Source organism: Pteronotus mesoamericanus, unplaced genomic scaffold (assembly GCF_021234165.1).
Source record: "Pteronotus mesoamericanus isolate MK-2021 breed Mesoamerican mustached bat unplaced genomic scaffold, CSHL_Meso_final scaffold_21, whole genome shotgun sequence".
Classification (NCBI taxonomy): Eukaryota; Metazoa; Chordata; class Mammalia; order Chiroptera; family Mormoopidae; genus Pteronotus; species Pteronotus mesoamericanus.
Window position 1 is genome coordinate 9,589,686 of NW_026555310.1, and position 21,293 is coordinate 9,610,978.

The 21,293-nt window shown below is 32.6% G+C and overlaps 1 protein-coding gene across 1 annotated transcript in view; it reads left to right on the forward strand.

Moving 5' to 3' along the window:
• Positions 1-21,293, forward strand: part of ADAMTS20 (ADAM metallopeptidase with thrombospondin type 1 motif 20) — a 163,588-nt gene that overhangs the window by 37,966 nt on the left and 104,329 nt on the right. The window contains exon 4 of the mRNA XM_054591215.1: positions 14,772-15,028. Within this exon, the coding sequence (XP_054447190.1) occupies positions 14,772-15,028 (257 nt within the window). The remainder of the gene's footprint in view (positions 1-14,771; positions 15,029-21,293) is intronic.

Below are 21,293 nucleotides of genomic sequence, written 5' to 3' on the forward strand. Positions count from 1 at the left end.
AAAGTTATAAAACTAATAAAGGACAGTTAGATGAACTATTTTTAGGCCTTTCTTGTTGGGGAGTTATCCTGTTGTGGTGAAAATGTTAATTAGAAAAAGGTGATATATTAAACTTTGAGATTAGCATTAAATAAAATGAAATAAAATGCTTGTTTGAAATAAGAGCTCATCTATCAATAATTTTAAACTTTATTTCTTTTGCAAAATCCAAAAACAGTGTATAGTTTTACTAAAAACTGTCATAAGCAATAGTCAATAAAACCATATTTTGTAAAAGTTAATTGAAATACTTTATAGGAATTAAAAATATATAGTATATAACATTTATTCAGAAAAGTATTTCTATATGTGGATCTGCTTCGGATATTGTCTTTTCTTCTACTGGTCTGTTTATCATTGTGCCAAAAGTGCCTTAAAAATATTATAGCTCTATTATAAGTCCTGAAATGTGGTAGAAGAAGCCCTTGAGTTTATTCTTCAAGAGTGTCTTGGTTTTTCTTTCTTTTTTTTAAAATTTTATTTTTCAATTACAGTTTACATTCAGTTATTTTATATTAGTTTCAAGTGTATAGGATAGCAGTTAGACAGTTATATAACTTACAAACTGTTTTCCCCCTGATAATTCAAGTACTCACCTGGCACCATACATAATTATTACAATAATATTGACTAATATATTCCCTATGCTGTACTTTATATCCTTGTGGCTATTTTGTAACGACCAATTTGTACTTATTTATCCCTTTATCGTTTTCACACACCCTCTTCACACAAACCATCAGTCTTGGTTATTCTTGACCCTTTGCATTTACATACACATTTTGGAATCAGATTTTGGTTTCCATAATAGGAAAAAATATGATTGAATTTTATGGGATTGATTGATCTGTTTGGCGAAATGACAGCTTTACAATATATCTTCTAATCCATCAATGTGGTTTATCCTCCATTCTTCCTTAATTTCCCACATAATATTTTATATTTCTTCCTGGGTATTTAGTCATTTAATTGTAAGTGGTATGATTTTTAAAATTTCATTTCCTAATTGTTACTTCTACATAAATATGCAGGGAATTTATAATATGTTTAGCAACTTTGTTCATAATAGTCTAATAGTTTATCTGTTGATATTTTGGATTTTGTACATGAACAGTCATGTAGACAATTATTTCTTTCCTTTTAACCTTTCCATCTTTTATTTCTTTTTTCTTCTTTTTTTATTGTACTGGCTAGGATTTCTAAAACAATGTTGAATGGAAATGGCAGTAAAGAAAATCCTTGCCTCATCACCAATTTTAGAAGGAAAGATTCCAACCTTTTGTAATATGTACAAGTCTGTTGGTTTTCCTTAGGTCCCCTTTATATGACTAAGGAAATTTCCCTAAATTCCTAGCCTAAGACTTATTATGAGGGGGTATTAAATTTTATTAAAACTATTTTCCTTTGTATATACCAAGGAGATCATGTATTTCTACCCTTTGTTCAGTTGATTGATTCTCAAATGGCAAGTGCACCTCGAGTTCTAACCAGACCGGATTTGGTAATACTTTCTTTAGAATTTGTACATTTATGTTCACAATTGAATTAGCTTTGAAATTTTTCCCTGATTGTGTTAGGAAAAGAGCAAAGAAGATGAGTGCCTATTAGAAGAGAGTGATTGAAATAATGGATCATTGTATATGAATTGTGTAAGGACGCCATCATTTTTATTTTATATACTTAATATTCTTTTAGATTTACTTATCAGGTTAAGGACCTAAGAGAAAAGAGCTCTATATATTTGTGGAGAGCAATAAATGTAAATTTTTCTCTCTAAGGTATTAGATGATTAATCAGCCATATAGTTCATTTTCCAGTTTTCCCTTGGTTGGACTAGCAAACAGAGCTTAATTGCAAATGCTTAGTGAAGTAAATTTTAATCTTTGGCTCCCTACTGCTAACCATGTGATGCTTTCCTCTAGAAGAGGAAGCAAAGATTTTAATTATTTGCAATTAGAATCTGATTCAGTATTGCAGCATTCAGAAGCAAGCCCTGTTTAAAGACATTGAGGCGTGAGACTGGGCTGCTCTCACAGTGAGTAGAATGCCAGAGAAAACTGCACGAGGATGAGGATGTTCCTTGTTCCTCCTCATTCGGTGAACATCATTACTGCTGGAGTGAGAGGTGGGCCCATTGCCAGGTCAGGCGACAGATACGCTATTTCATGTGGAGAACTTCCAGACCTCTGGACCTGCCCCAAAAGGCTGCTTCCTTTGGCTTTTCTTCTTTGGAAGAAAGCCAGAACACTGAAGGGAAAAAACTCCCTGTCTGATCTGTCAGTCTGTAGTCTGCAACTTCTTTTGCACATACACAAATGTAGCTGGATGTTAGATTAACATGGTGTTAAGTAAGATTGACAAAAACATTCTTTTAAAAAGTTGTGTTTTATTCTGAGATGTAGCATAAAATCAAATAACAAAATACCTGCTTGAAAATGAGAGTTCAGTCTATCAGTGATCTCAGAGTTTGATTTTTTTGCTTGTCAAAAGCTAAAATGAGTGGACTTAATAAAAGCTAACAAAAGCAATGTGAAGAAAAACTGATTCCATAAGTGATGTGGGGAGAATGGAGACAGCTGCACTTGAACAACAATAAAATAAATTTATATTTTATTTATAACTTTTTAAACATTATTCAATATTTTCCCTGTTATGAATATCATTTTATCAACTGCATACTATGCATAGTTTAATAAACCACATCTTTACTGTTGGAAAAAAAAATAAAGATACTAGGTGCAAGTAAGATACCACATACTATTTTTATTTTTCACATTTTACATCCATTTAATGACTGCCTTTAATTAGATCTAAGTTTTTTAATGTTAAATTTACTTTGGAAAATACCTTTTGTTCTTGAAAACCTTTTAAGTGAATATTAATAGAGGAATATTTCACATGAGAATTCTATTTTCAGTCAAAAGTGTTTTCAATACAGAGCCTGGAGGAGTCAATTACAGTGCAGGAATAACAGAATAAAGAATGAATTATATGAATGAAGTATAAGCTTAGGTTATATTATAGATTTTCATGAGTTTTAACTTTATTTTTCAAAAATATTCAATAAAAAAGTAGAAATTATAGTTAATAACATAATAGCAAATGCTTATACTCATTTCAAGTTATTTCATGTGCAAAAATAGTTTTATACCAATACTTGAATTGACAAAGCACATAAAGAGATTATAGTATTTGTAAATTGCCACTTTGAACTAACTTTGCATTTTGGGAGCATTTTATTTTATTTTTATTTATTTATTTTTTTTACAATGAGACATATACAGCTTTATTTAATAATCTGTAAAAAGTCATACTCTGGCAGAGTGACATATTCCCTATCTTGGCAGAAAGCAAATACTATGACTGAAATGCTTGGGAGCATTTTAGAGTGTTTAGTACTTAAAATTATCTCAAAGCATTTTTTGGAAACATTCCACTGACATGAGACAGATTGTCAGATAAGGTGGGAACCTTCTAGCTCAGGAGCAGCTCCTGTAGAAGTCTAGAGAACAAAGGGAGTTATATGTTGTCTGTTAAATCACGGTAAGTGGATATTGTTTAGAAATGGACTGCCTTGAAGGCTTATCTGAAAACAGGAAGATAAGATTGATAAGTTAAAGTTCTCTACTGTGGTCAATTTTAATAGCATTATGCTATATTCCAACTTCAGCAACCACACATGCTTGCAAAATAAGCCTGGTAGATGTGTGTTCAACATGAATTCTGACTAACTGACTTTTCTTTAAAGAATGAATTTATCTCATACGATTTTCAAACATCTTTTCAAGAAATAGAGTGGGAGTTTGGAATACACATTGTCATATGTATACTTGTGCATCTAAATTCTTCTGATTTTTGTGTTATTTGGTTAGTTTGTCTTAATCTCATTTTTCTTAGAATATCTGAAAATGGATAAAATCTGAAGGTATGGAAAGGCCCTTTGTAAAATGCAAAGGGGTACACAGTTCCTTTTCTATGCTTTTAAAGTGGAGAGGTTGGGAAGCCCAAAGCTGGAGAAAGACATCTAGTGAATATTTCTTCCCACAAAGAAAGAAATTTAAAGGTTTTGATTTTATGAATGAATTAGTGCTTATTTTCAACTCATGATCTCTGCAAGAATCCTTGATTTAGCTTATTAGGAAAATCTGTCTTACATATCTTTAGAGCAATTCCCATGGGCTGGTTTCTTGAGAATGTGGAAGAAAGGGTATTTACTCTGTAATACTTGACCAGTGTACTGTTTGCCCTTTCAGCACACTTAGCAGAAGGAACTACAATTTGTTGCTGGATGTAGAATTAATGGGAGTACTTTGGGGTGTTTCCAGTGCCCTCCTTTCTTCTTTTGGGACAGCCAGAGTAAAAGGAAAGTATCAGGTCTTTCTCAAGTCTATGCATTGTGGAGCGAAATGCACTTGTATCAAATTCTTGACTCAGATTTTTATTTCTGTAATGCAGGGAGAACTAGAATCATATTTTCATGAATATGAGTAGCTAGTTGCTCTTTTAGCTTTGTAGGAGGCAGCATTTTCTATTATAATCCTGGTTACTAAATTCTTGGAATTCTACATGTATTGTCACATATGACCTTTATAAGAGTCTTGTGATGTAGAATTCAGATGTAATAATTGATATTGAGGAAATCTGAATTCATTTCTTTGTTATGCCACTTATTCAGTTGGTGGCTGATGAAATTTCATGTAACCTGTGTCACATGTCTGAATTTCAAAATGTGCACTGTAATAGTAACTGATTCAGGGATGAAATGAGGACTAATGATGTAATGATTCCTTCATGCTTCAAATTGCAGCTGGTCACAGGCAAGTCCACACTCTTCTTCACATTTATTAGGAGTAGGTGCAGTTCTAATAATTGACTTGTAAATGTCTCTGAAATAAAACATTTTATAAGCTTTGTGCTTCAATTCTGTGGTTGAGATTTCTAATAATATTGACAAATCATAGACGTCTCTAGAAATTTTTCATAGAGTAGTACTGTTTTAAACATTTGATATGTTCCAAATTATATTTTATTATGTGACCATGGACAGTTTACTTAACATTCTTGTTTCTCATTTCCTTCACGTATAAAATGGGGATAATAGTACCTACCTTATAGAGTTATTACTAGTAAAGGAGATAACTTATGTGAAGTACACTAGTACTGTGTTTATTATTGATACAAGTGTTGGTAACCAAGTTGATTGTTACAACATATCACACAATAGATACAGAAAACAGTTTAAATTGTAAGAAAACAAGTTGGATTTCACAAGATATCTAATATAGTCATTCTTTATTTCATAGCACACTCAATTCTTTGAGTGGGGAATCTGGTTGGGCGTTTAACAAGTGATTTGAAACGTTGATGGTCTAGAATATGCTTCATTTGATTTTACGCCCTCATATTGGAATGAGTGGTTACATACTATTGGACAAGTATAAAGCTTGTTTTCTCATCTGGTCAAACACAGAGCATTACTGTCAATTCTAGCTTCTGTACAGAGACTGGAGTGAACTTCTTGCTTGATATGAGAAAAGTCAAAGGCAAGCTCTTCATTTTTTAATTGCTACTATTGTATATTGCAATTAGTGTTACCTTGAAATTCTGGTCCGATAAACCTTCTTTTGCCATATTCCTCAATATATTCTTTTTCTCCATCTCCCTCCCAACTTTTTATCATCCTTACTTTCTTACTCTTAATCCTTTTTGCTTCTTTTCATGACCATTTATTGAGCACTTGCCAAGGCAGAACACATTGCCCAACAGTGTTCTTAGTCTGTAGAGAATTTATAGCTTGGCGGTGGTCATGGTGATGATCGTGCTTAGTGGTGGGTTGGTGGTGATCAGGGCTTGGACTCTATATTATGCACAATGAAGATTCATGGACAGTTTTTAATAAGGATGAGATAAAAGGGATATTCCAAAAAACGATTTTTTGGGCATAAATGAATGATGAATAAAAAGAGAAGAGATTGAAGATGGTGAGGCTAGTTGGGAGACTCTCTAATTTTGCATTCACGATTCTAGTAACAGGTGAAAAAGACCTGAATGAGTTTAGAGTCATTGTTGACAACAGGTGCAATACTAGGAACATTTAAAGGAGAAATTTGGTGACCAGATACAAAGGGTAAAGAAGACCCCCATGGGAGTAGGCAGTTTAGTGTGAGTTCTGGATAGTAGAAGATTATTGCTCGTAGTAGTAGAAATAGGGAAACTGGGAATATGAGAAAAAATGCCATAATCAGTTTTGTATAGTTTGAATATGAGGTAATGTTAGGATTTTAGAGTATACTTATGGCTTTCTAAATACATTCTTTAACAATAACTTTTTTGACAAAGCCGAGATTCTCCCCACCCCCCGCCCATCTATAAAGTGGCTATGTTAATGATTTCTTCCCATAATAGTGAGAAGTGAATTTAAGGGAGGCAGGAAAACTATTTAATAGGTTGCCTACACCTAAAATAAGTAATCTGTTATATTAGCTATTAATACTGTCATCAAATCCTTAAGTCAGAAACACAGAGATAGTTAGATTTATATTGTATTTAGTTCTAATGTCAGTTTCTAGCTCAGTCCCAGGCCACCGATGGAGAATAAGGCCAAGTATTGAGTACATTCTGTAACAAATTAGTTAGGAACCTCATTTCATGCATTGTAATTCTACTTGAAGTTAGTACATGATCCTATTGTAACTTAGAGTAATTTGTTCAAGCAGGCCAACCAGATTCTTAGTCTAGGAGAGTGACTGATAGCTATTTCACATTATTGGTGGTATGCTAGATCCATGCTCATCGAAGAGTCCATCTGCAATGAGATAAGGAGTTCATAGTGGAATGTGACTCAACATACCACCCTCATTATCAAGGAAATCTTGCTATGGAAGATTGTCAACTGAACTTAACAGGACATTAAGTAAACCACTTTTGAACCACTTATGTAGAGGACCATAAATTTCCAAAGATAGCTGAAATGTCCAGTTTCTTTGTTTTCCTTTAATAACTGAAGATCTATTTTAAAATAGTATTGAACCACGTATACTAGGGAATTGGTCAAAATTTTTTTTCAAATTGTGGGACATTTAAGTAAAATTATGTGTTTCTAATTACATATTGTTTAATAAGTTTTAGTAATTTGCATTCTTATGTATTAACTTTTAACAATCTCTTTGCACTTAAGACCACAGTATCTAATAATAGGAGTTCTATTCACTGATTATCATTGTTGCATTATGTTTGTGATTTGATGGTTTGTTTTGGTCTAAATTAGTGTTGGGTTATATTACACTCGTTATTAATAAATGATATCATTTTAGCACTTGACTTGATGGAACATAAATAGAAAGAAAAGCATTCCATAGAAATGATGTAAGTGAATTGACAAATGAGCTTTGAATATGCTTATTTATTTAGGGTATTTGGAAAGGTCACTTTGTCATCATTTGTTATTCTGCTTAAGTATAAACATCAAAAAAGATGAGATTAAATGTTTGGCTTGTAAAATAGTTATACATGCTGTTTTTAAAAATAATACTATAATTTGAAAACTACTAATAAAAGAAGTTCATTGCAGTGATTGAAAGTGCACTGCGATGTTCGAGTTTGATAGTCTTGTTTTTTCCCCCCTCTTCAGGCTGTACCTCATACAGCCAAAACTCTTGGAGGTGTACACTCCCATACCTTCTGGCTCACTATATAAAATTTTATGAAGACACATTTGTACATTTAGTGAAAGTTTTTACAAAAATAGGATCACACTATACATATTAGTTTGCCACTTATTTATTTATTTTTTTAATTTAAAAACATTCTGGACATCCACAAATGCATAGACCTAATTTATTTTTTTTTAATTTTATTTTATTTTTTCAAATACGTTTGTCTCTGCCAACCCCCCACCACTTTCCCTTGCCCCCTCTTTCCTTCCCTCCCTCAGCTCTTCCCCTTTGGTTTTGTCCATGAGTCCTTGCTATATGTTCCTTGACTTTCTTCTTCCCTTCCTTGTCCCCGCTCCCTCCCCTCCCCTCTTGTCTCTGTTGATTTCTTTTCCTTTCAGTGTTGCTGGTCTTATTTTCCTTGCATCTTTGTATTGTTGGTTAGGTTCCACTTATAGGTGAAATCATATGGTATTTGTCTTTCGCCCCTTGGCTCATTTCGCTTAGCATAATGCTCTCCAGTTCCATCCATGCTGTCGCAAAGTTTAGTAGTTCTTTTTTTCTTTCTGCTGTGTAGTATTCCATTGTGTATATGTACCATAATTTTTTGATCCAATCATCTACCGATGGGCATTTAGGTTGCTTCCAACACTTGGCTATTGTAAGTTGTGCTGCTATGAACATTGGGGTGCATAGGTTCTTTTGTATTAGTGTTTTGGTGTTCTTAGGGTATAGTCCCAGCAGGGGAATCACTGGGTCAAAAGGCAGTTCCATTTTCAGCTTTTTGAGGAAATTCCACACTGCTTTCCACAGCGGCTGCACCAGTCTGCATTCCCACCAACAGTGTACTAGGGTTCCCTTTTCTCCACAGCCTCGCCAGCACCTGTTGTTTGTTGATCTGTTTATGATGGCCATTCTGACCGGTGTGAGGTGGTACCTAATTTCTTTATTTTAACAGCTGCATAGCATCCCATTATTTAATTATTCCTATGCTGAGAATTATTTAAAAAGTTTTAAATTGAGTCTCTTGTATTTTTTAGTTATAAAAGCTATTCATTTGAAAAATCATGGAAAGCTTCTAATAGCTTCTAATAGTCATACTGTATTTCATTTTATTGTATTTCATATTTCATTTTATTGTCTTCCTTATTGAAACAATAGCAAATGATAGTAAGGAGAGCTGTCATATTGTTTTAACAGCATTTAGTTTTGTGTATTACTCTTTGCTAAGAACTTAATAATATTATATATACTATGAATATATGAGCCAATATGAAATACTGCTTGAACAGCCACTGATATGCAGCCACGTAATCCTGCTTCCATGTGACCTCTGATTTTGTCCACCTGCCTTTTGGTCACCTGAGTTGACGAACATTCTAAATCTCTCATTTGCCATTTTTTCACTCTTATTATGTAGTTAATTATATCCATGTTTTTGTAAAAATTTTTTATTTTGGCTTTTAAACTGTATAAAAATGTTGTAATTTATTTTTATCACTGAGAGTGAGAAGATGTTGGGTGTTGAAGTATGAAATTAGTTTTCTTCTAAATTTAGACAAAGAATTGCATAGAATATTTTCTTATTTCATTTTCTATAGAGATTAAACTCTTATGTGTATTGTTAACATTGTAGTTGTTGTTAAATTATTTCATTTTCCCTTTTAACAACCTTCACTGTCAACCTTTTAGTTGTTAAAACCACAGACCCTGGAGCAAGATCCCCGGATTTAAACTCCAGATATGCTACTTGTTTGTTAATATATGGCTGGATTTTATCAACCCATTTCTAGAAATCTTTTGTTTTTTTGGTGGGCAAAATTACACTATTCGCCGTTATTACAATAAATGATCTATACAGTTTTGTTCCATTTATTTTTCAGCTCCATTAATGATCAATTGTTTGTGAGTTCTATAATTTCTATGTTATAGATTACTCATCTATAAAATGGAATTAACAATAGTACTCATGCTATACAAATGAGTGAATACAAGTAAATTTAGCAGAAATATACTTGGCCTACAGTAAGCAATATGTGCTAGATGTTATTTATATTAATGATGCTCTAATGTTGTTTCTTTTTTCCCTAACTTATTATTGCTGACTTTTTTTAAAAATCATCCATTCCTCCTTAAAATGGGAAGTTCTATGAGTATCTGTTTTTCTTTGTTATGGTGCTTATTTTTGAGTCATATTCACACTTATGTTGAAAGATTTAAAAGTAAACAATAACTATATCCCTTTTTGCACTGTTATGTGGCCTATATGCCTTCCTCCCCTGCTGACAATTTTCTAAGTGAATGTGCTAATTTTTACTGTTACCAGTGGTACATACATGAGAAGTTCAGATGTCCCACATTATATTACCATGCCTTGTTTTTGTCAATATTTTTACTTTTAGCCATTTTGGTAGGTATATAATCATGTTTTATTGTTTTAATTTGCATTTTTCTGGGTATCAGTAATACTTTGCACTATTTTAACATTTATTGCCTTTAAGTTTTATCTTTTGTGGTGTATTCAAGTCTCTTTATTATCTTTTTTTATCGATTTGTAATTATTAATTATAAAATCTGTATTTAAGTTCTTTGTTGTTTTTACATATATTGCAAATACCTTCTCCTATTCCAATAGAGTGTTTTTTGTTGAACACAAGTTCAAAGTCTTAATTTGGTCAAATGAATAGTCTTTACAATTAATGTTTTTTGTTTCGTAAGGAATCTTTTTCTTTTTTTAAACCAAGATCATGAAGATACTCTGTTACAGCATTTTCTAAAAACCTCATGAAACAAGTTTGGGATTGTTTCCTTCTTTTCAATTCTTTAAGAGTATTTGAAAAAGTACTGCTCTTTAAACATTTAGTATTTATTGGTAAAGAAATTTAAGGTTGGATTTTTAAAGGAATTATTGATTAGGATTCGTTTTTTTGAGAGTTATGTAGGTATTTAGACTTCATAATTCTTTATGGGTCAGTTTTGTTTATTTCTTTAAACATGTTCTTGGGAACATTTCTACATTTGTTTGCATCAAGTTGCTTATGTCCCATTAATGGCCATAGGATCCTGATACTGGTTATTTTTTCCTTTTTTTTTTTTTTTATTAATTCCTATAGAATTGGATCTTTAAATTTCAAATTTATATATTCTTTTGTTTTAGAAACTTTTTTTGCTTTGCTGCATTATCTTCTTCAATGTTTTCATTCCAGTTTGGAGTTCTTAGTTTTTTGTTTTAGCACAGAGCCTTCTATTCTAGTTTACTCTCTATCAGTCTGACTGCTCCAAGCCCCAGTGTTTCCTTTATTGGATTGTGTTCTTCTTTTACTTGCTCATGTTAGCTGGCGATAGTTGATTTCTTAGCATCCAGGCAGAACAGACTATGAGAGATTCCTCAGAAAGTGAGATGTTGACAGGCCTTGGTAACCAACCCCTCTACTTTAAATTTTTCTATTTTAGATACCTCAAATGAAATCATACAGGATTTATCTTGTGACCGACTTATTTTACTTAGCATAATATGCAACAATTTCCACCTTTTTAAGGCTAAATGATCCATTGCATATATACCGCATTTCATTTATCCATTTATCCATCGATGGACATTTGGGTTGCTTCCACCTTTGGGCTGTTGTGAATAATTCAGTCAACATGGATATACAAATATTTCTTCAAGACCCTGCTTTCAATTCTTTTGGAAATATACTCAGAAATAGAGTTTGTGGATCATATTGCAGTTTGAGTTGTAATCCTTCGTGACACCTTTATATTGTTTTTCACAGCGGGTTGCACTGTTTTATAGTCCCACCAGCAGATTGAAAGGACTAATTTTCCCACACCTTCACCAGTGCTCTTTTCTTTTTTTTATAGTAGCCATCCTAATGGGTGTGAAATGATATCTGATTATAGTTTTGATTTGCATTTCTCTAATGATTGGTGATGTTAAGCATCTTTTCATATTCTTGGCCATTTCTATATTATGTGTGGTGAAATGTCCAGGTCCTTTGCCCATTTTTAATAGGGTTATTTTGTTGTTTTTGTTGAGTTGTAGATTTATTATTTTTTAACTACATTCTGGGTATTAACCCCTTACCCAGTAAATGATTGCAAATATTTTCTCACATTCAGTCTCATTCTCTCATTTATCTCCTTTTAACTCTAATTGTGTCCTTTGCACAAACTTTAAAAAATTTGATGTCCCATTTATTTTTTTTTCTTTTGCTGCTTGTGCTTGTGTGGCATATACAAGACACAATTCCTCTTTTCCTCTGCTTTCTTTTAGGAGTTTGAGTTTGGGGCTTACTTTTAGGTCTTTCATCCATTTTGAGTTAATTTTTATGAATGATTTAAGAGTCCAATTTCATTCTTTTGTATGTGGATAGCTAGCTTTTTCAACACCATTTGTTGAAGAGACTGTTCTTCCCACATTGAATTGTTTTGGCACCTATTGTGAACATCATTTAACCAAACACATTAGGTATTATTTCTAACCTCTGTGTTCTATTCCACTGGTTTATATACTGTCAGACATTCTTATACAAGTCTTTTTATGGACGCATATTTTCCTTTTCTTAGGTATATAAATAGGAGCAGAGTTACAGGGGGAGAGATACATGTCTGATGACTTCACTTAGAAATTGTCAGAGAGCTTTCCAATGTGGTTGTACCAATACTTGGTATTATAGATCTTTTAAATTTTAGCCACTTGGATAGGTAGAGTCATTTTGTATCTTGGTTGAATTGTTATTGAAACACTTTAGGTTACTTGAAATTTATCCTTAAATATGTGTTCATTTATTTTATCTTAATATAAGCTATATGAGATGCTATTTGTGCCTCAATTTCTAAATGTTTCCTAACACATAGAAGGTACTCAATAAATGTTTATTTTGAATGAATGAAATAGATGAATGAATAAATTAAAACATGAATATTTACTTTTTTCCTGAAAGTGCCAAGAATTGCATTCATAAGCATCACTGGGATCTTCTCCAGGGCCCAGTAGTTGACCATGGATATTTTAGTGGTTGAATCACCTCAGGAGAAAAAAAAATGGTAGAACAAAGTATTAGTACTATACACTCAGTTTGTCAAAAGTCCAGAATCTCCCACTGAGAAAAAACTTTAAAACCCAAGATCATAGTAACATTGAAAGGCAGAATGCCCTGGCTGTATGGATCAGTTGGTTGGAGCCCTATATACCAAAAAGTTCTGGGTTCAATTTCTAGTCAGGCACATACCTAGGCTGCAGGTTCTATCCCTGGATCGGGGCACATACCAGAGGCAACCTATTGATTTTTGTTTCTTGCTCACTCTCTCACACCGTTCCTCTCTGTATAAAATCAATAAACATGTTCTTGGGTGAGTATTAAAAAGTAATAAAAAATAATAGGTTTTTTTGCTTTAAAATGAAATGATTCCTGTATTATAAAGATGTACAGTCTTATATTGATTTCTAATTTTTATACAACTAAATCTTGATTGCCTTGATATTCATTATTTGGTTTATTAAGTATCCAGCGCATTTTATTTCTCTTTACCTGAATATTCTGTTTCATTTTTCTGTTCAAAAATATTAGGTTGGCCAAAAAGTCCATTCAGTTTTTTCCATAAAATAAAGGACACATTTTCCTTTTTTCACCAGTAACTACTGATTTGGATATTTTGAGTATGTCGGTTATCTCCTGCTATTGGCTTCTAGTGGGTGAAGGCCAGGGGTGCTGATAAAACATCTTCCAATACTTAAGACAGCTTGCACAGCAAAGAATTATTTTGCCAAAACATCTCTAGTAACAAGCAACTTCACAAACCACTTTTGACATGTTTGGTCAGTCACAGCATCTTCTCCATACAGTGCACAAATATTTTTTTGTGTTTTGGTTGTATTTTACCTTTCTTGAAATAATAAAGCATAACACATGGAAAATGTTGCCTGTTTTCTTTCATCTTAAATATTAAAATGGTTACACAAAAATTCACTAATATTGATGTTTTTCTCATAAATGCATGCTGATTTGACATTGTCGCAATACAGTCTAACAAAATTTTTTGGAATGAAGTTAAAGACAACTAAGCACTACTGGAGCTACTGTACAGAAAAAACCAAATGAATTTTTTGGTCATCCCAACACTTTCACCAAATAGTTGTTAGTAAAAAAGAAAAATAAGAAAGTAGAGGATAGCAGAGGAACAAATTGAAGAAGGAAAATAGGACAAGCATCCATTCTACCTACGAATTTTTCCATTAGCATAAATACTCAAGAATTTAGACCGTATGTAGAATCTAATGAACAAACTGAACTAACAAGCGGTATAGATACAACTCATAGATAGCAGGATAACAGCTAAGATGGGGGAGGCATGGTGTGGATGGATTGAGCAAAAAGGAAAAAGGACTCATGGACAAGAACAACAGTATAGTGATTGTAGGGTAGGGGGAGTGAGGGTATAAGGGGACTAAATGGTAATGGAAAAAATACAATAAAAAGATAAAAAGAAATGGCTCTGTAAATACATAGGACTTAAAAGTTGTAATCACCAATATTCAATAATTTTCATGTATTTATATAAGCCAACATAGTAAGTAATCAGGTATTTTATATAATTCAGTATTATAAATTTATATCAACATTTGATTTTCTAGGTTTGAAAAGCTACCTATAGTTATGGGTTGATTTTCTGTTATTTTTGGTGCTCGTGACATATTGTATGACACAAGTATGTTTTCTATATTTTATGACATTTCATCCTACAAAGTGTGATTACTCTGTGTTGAGATTAAATGTCATTGGTAAATTGAGGGCCTACTGAGAAAAACATAGGGACTCCTTGATTTATTTTTTATTCAGTGATTAATATTTTTGAATAATTATAGTTGTTTAAATAAGACTTAGCCACAGTTTTGTTAGTGTGATCTATGAAAATATGAACACTATATTTCATATGAATAGTAATGCTCATGATAATGCTATATAACACTATTTTAAATTTTCCCTTCTATTGTGCATATTAAATATTTTTGACTGTTTTGTGTCATATTTTAGTCACATAATTTACTGATTATATACTATATTCTTTTTCCCCCAGAAAGTCAAATAAAGAAATCCACATTACAATTTCATAACTACAGCAACATGAATGAAGATCTTAATATACAAAAGGAAACAGCTTTAGGAGACCCTTCAAATATATCATTGGAAAATGAAAGAAGTCAATTACATTCCAGGAGAAAACGTTTTTTATCATATCCAAGATATGTGGAAGTTATGGTGACAGCTGATGCTAAAATGGTTCATCACCATGGACAGAATTTGCAGCACTATGTGCTAACTCTGATATCAATTGTAAGTAAACTTAAGTCCTTTTTATTCCCTAAAATGTTTGGCATAATATATTTCTCACATTTAATTTTTAAAAAGTTTTCCCAAACTCTAGGTGTAAACAAATTATATCAAGGTTTAAGGCAAAAAAAAAAAAAAATCATTAATTAAATTTAGTTTAGATAGTTGTATAGCAAGTATCCTGTTCTGTTAGTTGGACAACTTTCTAAAACATTTAAAAATCTCTGAAGCCACTTAGAGAAAATGCCTGATTTACTTCATCACATGAATGGCTTCTGCCCCCTAGTGACAGGGAAGATCCTAGTCGCGTTGATCTTTTGCCCTTTGAGTTTTAAAAATTTCACCCTATTTTTGCATGGAGGGGAGAATACATTATTTTTACTACTGTTACGTTGGTCAAATCAGAAATTGGGATGCATGATATTTTAAGTTATAAATATATTTTTGGGGATAAAAGTTTAGGCTATTACTAACAGAGCTGCTTTAACAAATTTGGGATGTAAGATCACAGTAGCTGTGTGTCCCTTATCTGATGTTAAAATCTCTTTTGTGCTATAGTGGTGCTTATATCCATAGAACAGAATTCTAATGTCAATGAGGAGAAACATATCTGTATTAGTAGTATCACTTTATACCATATATACACACATACATATATACATACATACAGACATATAAACATCTACTGTTTTGTACATTTTTAGATCTAGGGCCTGCTGATTTGGAGTAATTACTAAAAGCACCCCCCTTGCATGCTCATAAGTATCCTGGTTTAGTTGATGAATTACATGGTCACTTATTTATACAGATTCAGGGTGTTGGAACCTATCTCATGGCTGGAAATACCTTTATTCACATACAGGAAATTCAGCCCACTTGGCTGAAAAGACTTCTCCAGGACACATCTATAGCTAGAAATCCCCAGTTAAGTTCTCTGCAACTTAAAGATCCTAAGACCCAGTTACTTTTCTTACATATAACATTTTATCTTAAATTCTTATCAGTGCCAAGTGTACATGGTCTATGTTGCCTAAACATAGTATCTGGTACAAAGCGGGCACTCAATAAATAGTTCTTGAAAGAAAAAAAAAAAAGAATGACTAGGTAATTAAAGTAATACTAGGTAATTAAACTAATTACCTAGTAGACAAAAAGAGATAATCCAAAATATTTTTCTGAAATTCGTATATTGTAGACATCTACTTGTTTTGTTTAATTGAATTTTAAAATGACAACAGAGCTATACAAAGAAATTTATCCTGAAGACACTTTATTTTTACTTCTGAATCTGAAGTAATTATCTAGGTATGTAATTATCTAGATGTATAATTATCTAGATGTAGGTGTGGCATGCTCATTATGAAGGGCTTCTAATGAGAACACTGACATAGAAGATGAATTGATAGGTAGGAAATTGTATCAATTATATAGAACACTGGGATAGAGTTTGCAATTTTAAATGTTTAAAGGAAATGATACTCTTTAAGAAAATTAGGGAGAGGGTAGTGATACCAAAGAAAAATATTAGATTTTGTAAGCACAACAGGTTTTGAATCACATTAGAGGACATATAACTCTGGTATCAGTGCTTTGGAAATACTAACTAGAAGGAATCAAAGAACACAAGAGTAATTTTCCAAGGGTAATTTTGGAACAGTACATGCAGTTTTAGTGATAATGCCATATTTCGAAAAGTTTTATTATCTATATTTTACATTAAGAATCAATTAATATCATCACTGTATCTATTTTACATTAAAAATCAATTAATATAATCACTGTTTAGAAGATACTGTGACGTACCTTGAGATAACTGAAGTTTTCCATGGGGGTTTTAAAGCCAGGGTTTATCAAAGGCAAAAGCAGACCTTTTGACTTCATGGAAAGTATCAAATCTGCTTCTGAGGCTCCTTGAAGCAACAGACCAATGAACACACACATTCCTTAGAGTTTCAGTCTCATTACTAGGGGGCCAGTGATAACTGAAGACATAATGTTTGTAGAGGCAGTCAGCTGGCTTGTGTGAAGCTTGCATTCACGGGGGACAGATATTGCAGCTGGATTGAGGAAGAGGAGAGCATTCCAAAGCTAGTTGGGGCAGCAGGGAAAATTTAGGAGGCTAAGTCTCTCTTTTGAGGTAGTTTGGGGTTTGTACATGCTTTTGTTTCCTCCTCAGAGGTCAAATTTCAGATGACTTCTGAATTACCTGGGTTTAGTGTTTTATTTTTTTTTTCCTCTTTCATTGAAATAATGTTCAGATAAGTATATAAGAAAGCAGACTTTTGGGTTTTGTACATAGGTGATTATTTTATTAGTGAATAACTGATCACCATTTGTAGATATAAACAAGTTAAAGATGAAAGTAAATTTGGAGAAAAAGTGACATGTTTTTCTTGGAACTTTTTTAGTTTTAGTGTTAAAGTCTATGTCACTGAAAACCCCTCAGTCCCGGGCTAACTGGGACTGCTGGTCACACTACAGAGAGATTGCAAAATGTAGTCCAGCTTGTTTTATCTCCACTTGTGAAGTCTTTTCCAAAATTGCTGTAAAGAGGTAAGAGGAATGCTGTCTCAACCTAAGTGTACCCAGATGTTTGTAGTTGAGGAAGGGGCCAATTCAAGTTTTTACATATTCTGTCTTAATTTATAAGAAGGCATTAACTGCATTTATTCAAACACACTCAGGATATTGATAATATTGTTGTTCATAGTAATTTAGGAAAAAAAACCCAAGAAAATGTTGTTTAGACTTGGAATATGATTGAGAGCCATTTATAGAAAAGTTCGAAGTGATGAAAAAGAGTTTTTGTGTGTCAAACTCTAGATATAAGGCGGGAATTGCTGAATATTTTCAGCTTTGAACGAATGGATTATAATTAAGAGAGATTTTCTATCCTTACCCATCCTGCATGAAGTAAACAACTGTGCTATCTTAATTTTTAATTGCTTTCAACAATTTAACAAAATGAATGCATTTATAGAGAAATGATGTGTGGGATTTAATTCACTCTTTAGTGTTATACTCATGTTGTAAAAATAGCTTAGTGATCTCTAAGGGTTTTGGAATTAACATGAAATTAGCTGGGACAAACACAGTTGTGGTGGGTGTATAGTATATCTAAAGAAATAAGTGTGTTAAATGAGCAGAAATGTTCAATTACTTGCTATTCCAAAACTTCTATTGTTAGAGAATTTAGGTGACATTATCACATTAAAATGGCATTTATGCATACATTATCAAACCACCAAAGTATATATAAACTAAGGCAATTATTTTCTTCAGGATATTCATGTTGATATTCAATGACTTATTGTTTAACAAACCTTGAAAATATTTATGTCAGAGACCTCTATGTTCCAAAGTGCTTATAAAGGTTTGACTTTAATATTCACCTTGTTTTACATTTAATAATATAAACTTGAGTATCATATGATACTCAGAAATTAGCCCTGTTTATTAAAATATAGTGCTATTTTGAGGCATTTATCAACTAAAAACCCTCACTTGCATTACATTTCATTACATTGACTTAACATTATTGCTTTCAGTTCTTTGTGTTGCTTTTACTGATATTATTCACAATGGGGAAATTTTCAACCACACCAAAATAAAAATAATGGTTTACTTTCACACTGTATGAGCACCTATGTTTCCTTTTCCTTTCTTCAACTCAGTGTACGTCTTATTCCTTATTCTTTGCATCTATTTACTTTGTAAATATGTGGAATGTCATCATTTTCTAACTTAAAAACAAAATGGTCTTTCTGACAAGAGTAGCAATCATTTTAAGCAAAATTTGTTTATTAAGTCAGTTTTTTAATAGATGACTTTGAAGGTTATAAGATAAATTTTTCCTGGGGGTGTAAGTAAGGTACAGCATGATGACTATAGTTAACAATAGTGTATTGTATATTTGAAAATTAAGAGAATAGACCTGAAAATTCTCATAAGAAAAAAAATTATAACTACGTGTGGTAATAGATTTTATCTAAACTTATCTTGTAATATATATATCTCAAATCATTATGCTGTACACCTAAACTAATACATCTTACGTCAATTCTCTTAATTTAAAAAATGACTAAAATCATAAAAAAGTGAAGGTGGCTTCTAAGTATGTCATATATGAACATTTGCTGACACTCTATATAGAAATTATTTCAAAATTATTTGTCAGTATAATGACAGTAATTTTTTCATGCTTTGCATAAAGTATATTGTGCATAGAATTTTCCTGAAAATATTTAAATATAATTTATATCATTTATATACCTTTCAATAAATACCTATGAACTCATGCTTACTATTTTAAACCTGAATAAATATGAAATGAACTCTATATGCCTGGGAAACACACACTTAAAGAATATAAGATTCAATACATTTTAATTAGGTCAATAAAAATTCTAACATAGCATTCTCAAATGCAGTAATTACAGTAATATAACAATATTACATAGCTTTATAGGCTTGTGATCATTCATCTGCCTGATTCACAATTAAGCTTAGTTAGGTATTCAGTAATAGCATCTTTAAACCTTCAGATATAATAAAATACATATACTGAGTATGAGCATATAGAATAAAGGTCAGTATATGAAACAATAGAAGGTGCATACAATTAAATGAAGATACAGCCTTTTTAAAGAAACACCATTCTAATATAAAGGCAAAATATCAGTCTCTGAGGTGTTTTGGTGGGGTGTGTTTATAGAGAATTATTTACATTGAAAAATTTGTGTTTGCATCTTTTACCCTGAGAAGAATGAGTTTAAGGGTAGAGATCATGCCTTAATTCATCTCTATATCTAGTGAGCAACACACACAGTGTTTGACAGGCAGTAGGTATTGAATATATATTGCAGGAAATAATGAAACTGATACTCTTAGATCCTTTGCTTTACTTTTGGGTATACTATGATAACTAATTTGAAACACATGAACTGAAACTAGCCTTATATATAATATAGGCCTTTTATTCTGAAAAAGTTTTTATAAGTAGTAATAACAATAACTAGCATTGACACCTATGACCCGGTCCTAACCTAAATGGCTTTTGTGCACCATTTCATTTAATTCTCATGACAGCCTGATACATAGATATCATCAAACAGTGGCTGTTAGAATTTGAACCTGGGTCTGTTTAACTTAAAGACGGTGCTTTGTAACATTATCTGTATTGTGTAATAATTATTTTGAATTATCTTTTCCCTTATACTTTAAGGAAATTTTGCTGTACTAATATATTTTAAAATATGCTCTCAGAACACCGGGAGTATATTTCCAAATTCCAGCCAGTTGGTCGGTCACTTTTCAATAAAGGTGCAGCATCTGTTTCCATCTGAACTGTAAATATTTTTTGATTATATGTTTTATAGCTAATATTATAACATCCAAGTTGTCATTTGTGGTCAACAGCATTTGGGGCAATGAGTAGAGAAAGAAGCCATTTCTATACTCAGAGTGCTTCCACTCTTTTCTCTGGTGAACTGCGAATGTATGAATACCTGGGACAACGAAGTCTTCATGACCATTTTATCCTTAGTAGGGAAAAAGCCTTTGTGCATACCTTTGAGGCACTCTATTTATCTTGTAATTTGACTTAGAAATGCATTTACTTTTATACTCACAGAATCAAAGTATAACCCTGAAGTCACAAATATGGGTATACTTCGTTTTCTACAGTAGATATATTTTTAAAAGTTGCATGGAAAATGACTATTTATCCATTCAGATGATAGATTTCCACAGCTTCCATTTTAAAGGGAGCAATACTGCAGTGCTAACAGACCTGCATGAAATCACCAATCATCTGATTGGCCTCATCTTAACTTTCAAACCCACTGGGGTGACCACCACTCTTGCCAAAAAATGCCACCCCCAAAGCCAAAGTCATCACTTCAAGGGGAGATGGCAAACCTGTGTTTGTGGCTACACTGCTAAAACAATAGCAAAGGCACAGGAATGTATTAGCCCACGCCAACCCTGCAGGGATGCTCGTGGCCCTGGTTCTGGTCGTGCTTTGCATGGCACCGGAAGCAGCAGGAACAGGTATGTTATTCATTGTATTGAAGCAGCTTTGGCTGATGGAGTGAGGGGTCCACTACTGATACTTCTAGCAAATTGCATTCCCCCCAACATCAGTGACCATGTCTTCCAGTCAACAAAGCAAGGGGTTGGTGCTGAATATTTATTAAATAACTAAAAAAAAGTAGTACCTCAGGAAGTAATTGCTGTCTTGGTTTGGGCGTGTGCCCAGGAGATGGTG